The sequence below is a fragment of the Nycticebus coucang genome, chromosome 11 (assembly GCF_027406575.1).
Source record: "Nycticebus coucang isolate mNycCou1 chromosome 11, mNycCou1.pri, whole genome shotgun sequence".
Classification (NCBI taxonomy): Eukaryota; Metazoa; Chordata; class Mammalia; order Primates; family Lorisidae; genus Nycticebus; species Nycticebus coucang.
In genome coordinates, this window is record NC_069790.1 from 99,808,375 (window position 1) to 99,810,996 (window position 2,622).

The 2,622-nt window shown below is 50.2% G+C and overlaps 1 protein-coding gene across 1 annotated transcript; it reads left to right on the forward strand.

The window, feature by feature from the left end:
• Positions 1-304: 304 nt before the first annotated feature.
• Positions 305-2,170, forward strand: HILPDA (hypoxia inducible lipid droplet associated). The gene is made up of 2 exons (XM_053608862.1): positions 305-448; positions 1,256-2,170. Exon 2 carries the CDS (start codon positions 1,324-1,326, stop codon positions 1,513-1,515), a length of 192 nt encoding a protein of 63 aa, XP_053464837.1. The 5' UTR covers positions 305-448; positions 1,256-1,323; the 3' UTR covers positions 1,516-2,170.
• Positions 2,171-2,622: the final 452 nt, after the last annotated feature.

A 2,622-nucleotide genomic window follows, 5' to 3' on the forward strand; every position in this document is an offset into this window, starting at 1 on the left:
CTTACCCCACTGGGTACAGGGTGGGGGTGGGGGCGGGGGGTAAGTTTGCTGAAATTCCTACACCAGGAGAAGGCAGTGAAAGTTAATACATACGCCTAGTCCCAGTCCACACCACCATGACTCAGAAACGCGCGTGAGCCTTCGGGCACAGCTCAGCCGGGTTGCAACCGCTGACAGTCCGGAACCCCAGACCACCCTCACCTCGGGGGCGGGACCGCGGACGTGCGTCCCGGCGAGTACGTGCGGACGCGAATGCGCGTGCGCGCGCGTCCGTGGGCGGGGACGCAGCTATAAACTGGCGCACGCGGGAGACCCTATGGGCTGTGCTGTTGGGATTAGAGAGCTGCGTCTGTGGTGCTCCCGTGCTGCTGCTCGTTGGCCCACTTTCTCGACTCTTGCACGACTCCTGCGACCAAAAGCGAGTCGCCTCTGGCTTTTTCTCCTCGAGGTAAGTGGCCCTATGTGCTTCCGCGGTCCGAGATCCGATTCTCCGGCTTCCCGACCCCACCTCCCCGGGGTTTTTGCCCACCTAGAGTTCTCGGACTGGGGCTGCGCTGCCGGGAGCCCCCTCACCTCCATCCGGGATTCCCAGTCAGCCGCCGTAGCTCTGTTTTCTCCTGGGTGGCCATAACTAGGATCCACGATCCCCTGCTCACCAGTGGTGGGTTAGGGGCCCCTGTCATGTCCTTACAAAACATCCTTAACATCTCCTTCCCATCAGTCGTGTTGTGGGGTAACTACCCCCCCCCCGGGGACAGGGTTCATGGCTAAGGTTTGGACCCTAGTACCTTCCTAGTATACCGCATACATTCAGGCTATATTTGTTGAATAAATTGACTTTTGAGATGTTTATAGTTTAAGTCTGACTGTGGCATGGGGGAGACTTACAGGCAGCTTGCTTTCTCCAGGGCATGTTCTTATTCTTCTCCCCACAAAAGGACTCGGCCTATACTTAAGGTAGGTTAATGGCACCTGCGCTGTAGCACAGGAATTGTGCATTGCACCAGGCAGGAACAAAGTTTGAAGAGAAGTTAGTTTTAAGATATGCTCTTGAATTAGTCCAAGAAGCAAGACTGGCTCCAAAGTCATGGGGTTTGTAAATATACTTGTAGATTCTGCTGTGGAGGAACATCCACTGGTCCCTGTTTCACTGGCCTCAGCAAGCCTCTTCTTAACTCTATGGGAAGACAAAAGGGTCCGGGATGTATGCATATCCCAGAAAGCAGTAGATTAATCCTTTCTTCTCTTTCCTCAGGATCCAGAGGCCCCCCGGAAGCAGAAGGCAACCCGACTGCTTTGCTAAGGAGCGGGATCCTTTCAGCCATGAAGCATGTGTTAAACCTCTACCTTTTAGGGGCAGGGCTGAGCCTGCTCTCCATCTTTGTTAGACTGATGGAGTCCCTGGGGGGCTTACTGGAGAGCCCGTTGCCTGGGAGCTCCTGGATCACCAGAAGTCAGCTGACCAACACAGAGCCCCCCAACGGCCTTCCAGACCATCCATCCAGAGGAGTGTGATAAAGACTTCCCCTGAGTTGGCCATACTTTGGAACACTAACTTAAACATGTCCGTCCCATTTCCTAGCTGGCAAGCTGAGCACTGGTGTCTATAGGGAACTGTTACTGGCCCTGGAAGGACTTGTCCAACAGTATGCTCCTTGCCCTGGAAAAAGATCCTGTTTAATGCACAAGTGTGCATGGGTTGCCTTTGCCTGTGAGATGGAGTGATCTCACTCTTCTTCCCAGGGTCTGCTGTGTGCTTTGTTGGCCTCATCAGTGTGGCTCTGACATCTCTTAGATGGAGACTTGGGCTGTATGCAACTTCAGCTGTTGGGAGATGTTTTCAACCTTCCTAAACATCTGCCAAGAGTTCCTTTGGCATTAGGTGTCATGTGCTCAGTTTATTTGGTGTTCAGCTTCTCTTCTGAGAGCTCCTTTATATTTGGATAGCAGTTGAAGAGGTGTGTAGGTTGACTGTAGGGAGGGAGAGGGTGAAATATTCAGTGTCATTCTCATTATTCTTTGTTTCACATTTTAAGGTCTTTCCTCCAACAAAGTGTATATGCGAGTGTATATGTGGGTCATGGGATGACAAAGCCTACTCAAGACATGGACATTATGGCCACCATGTGGCTTAAATTAATTTTTCTAATGCAATAAAGTTGAACATATGTTTCTACTATGTGTCATATTGACTTCCGCTCTTGGAATTAGTGGGAGGGGAGGATCTTAATTCTTAGCTGAGGTTTAACATCTTAAACCATTAGAGCACAAAAGTGCTTAGATCACTTTGTTTAAAACACAATGTCAGTAAACCTCTGAATTTGAGAGCAGGAGCAGTCAGGTCTGCGCTGTATCAACCAGTTCTCTGAGTTATATTAAGTCCTCCCTGACTATTCATCCGTAAAGAAGAAAATGATCACCTCTTCCAGCCCTTCACCTTGAGTCTGAGGGGGAAAAAGGACCACGGGTCCAAGAGGCCTTGGCTTTTTTCTTCTGTTCTCATGAATCTTTTCCTTATCCACCAAAATGACTGCTTGATTCAGAATGTTCTCAAAGTGCTAGGGTTACAAGTGTGAGCCACCTTACCCAGCCCTGACTGTTCTTAAACTTTTTTTTTCTGAG

Bases quoted from the DNA above. Each gene is read 5' to 3' on its own strand.
- HILPDA (XM_053608862.1), top strand. From the start codon at position 1,324: ATGAAGCATGTGTTAAACCTCTACCTTTTAGGGGCAGGGCTGAGCCTG.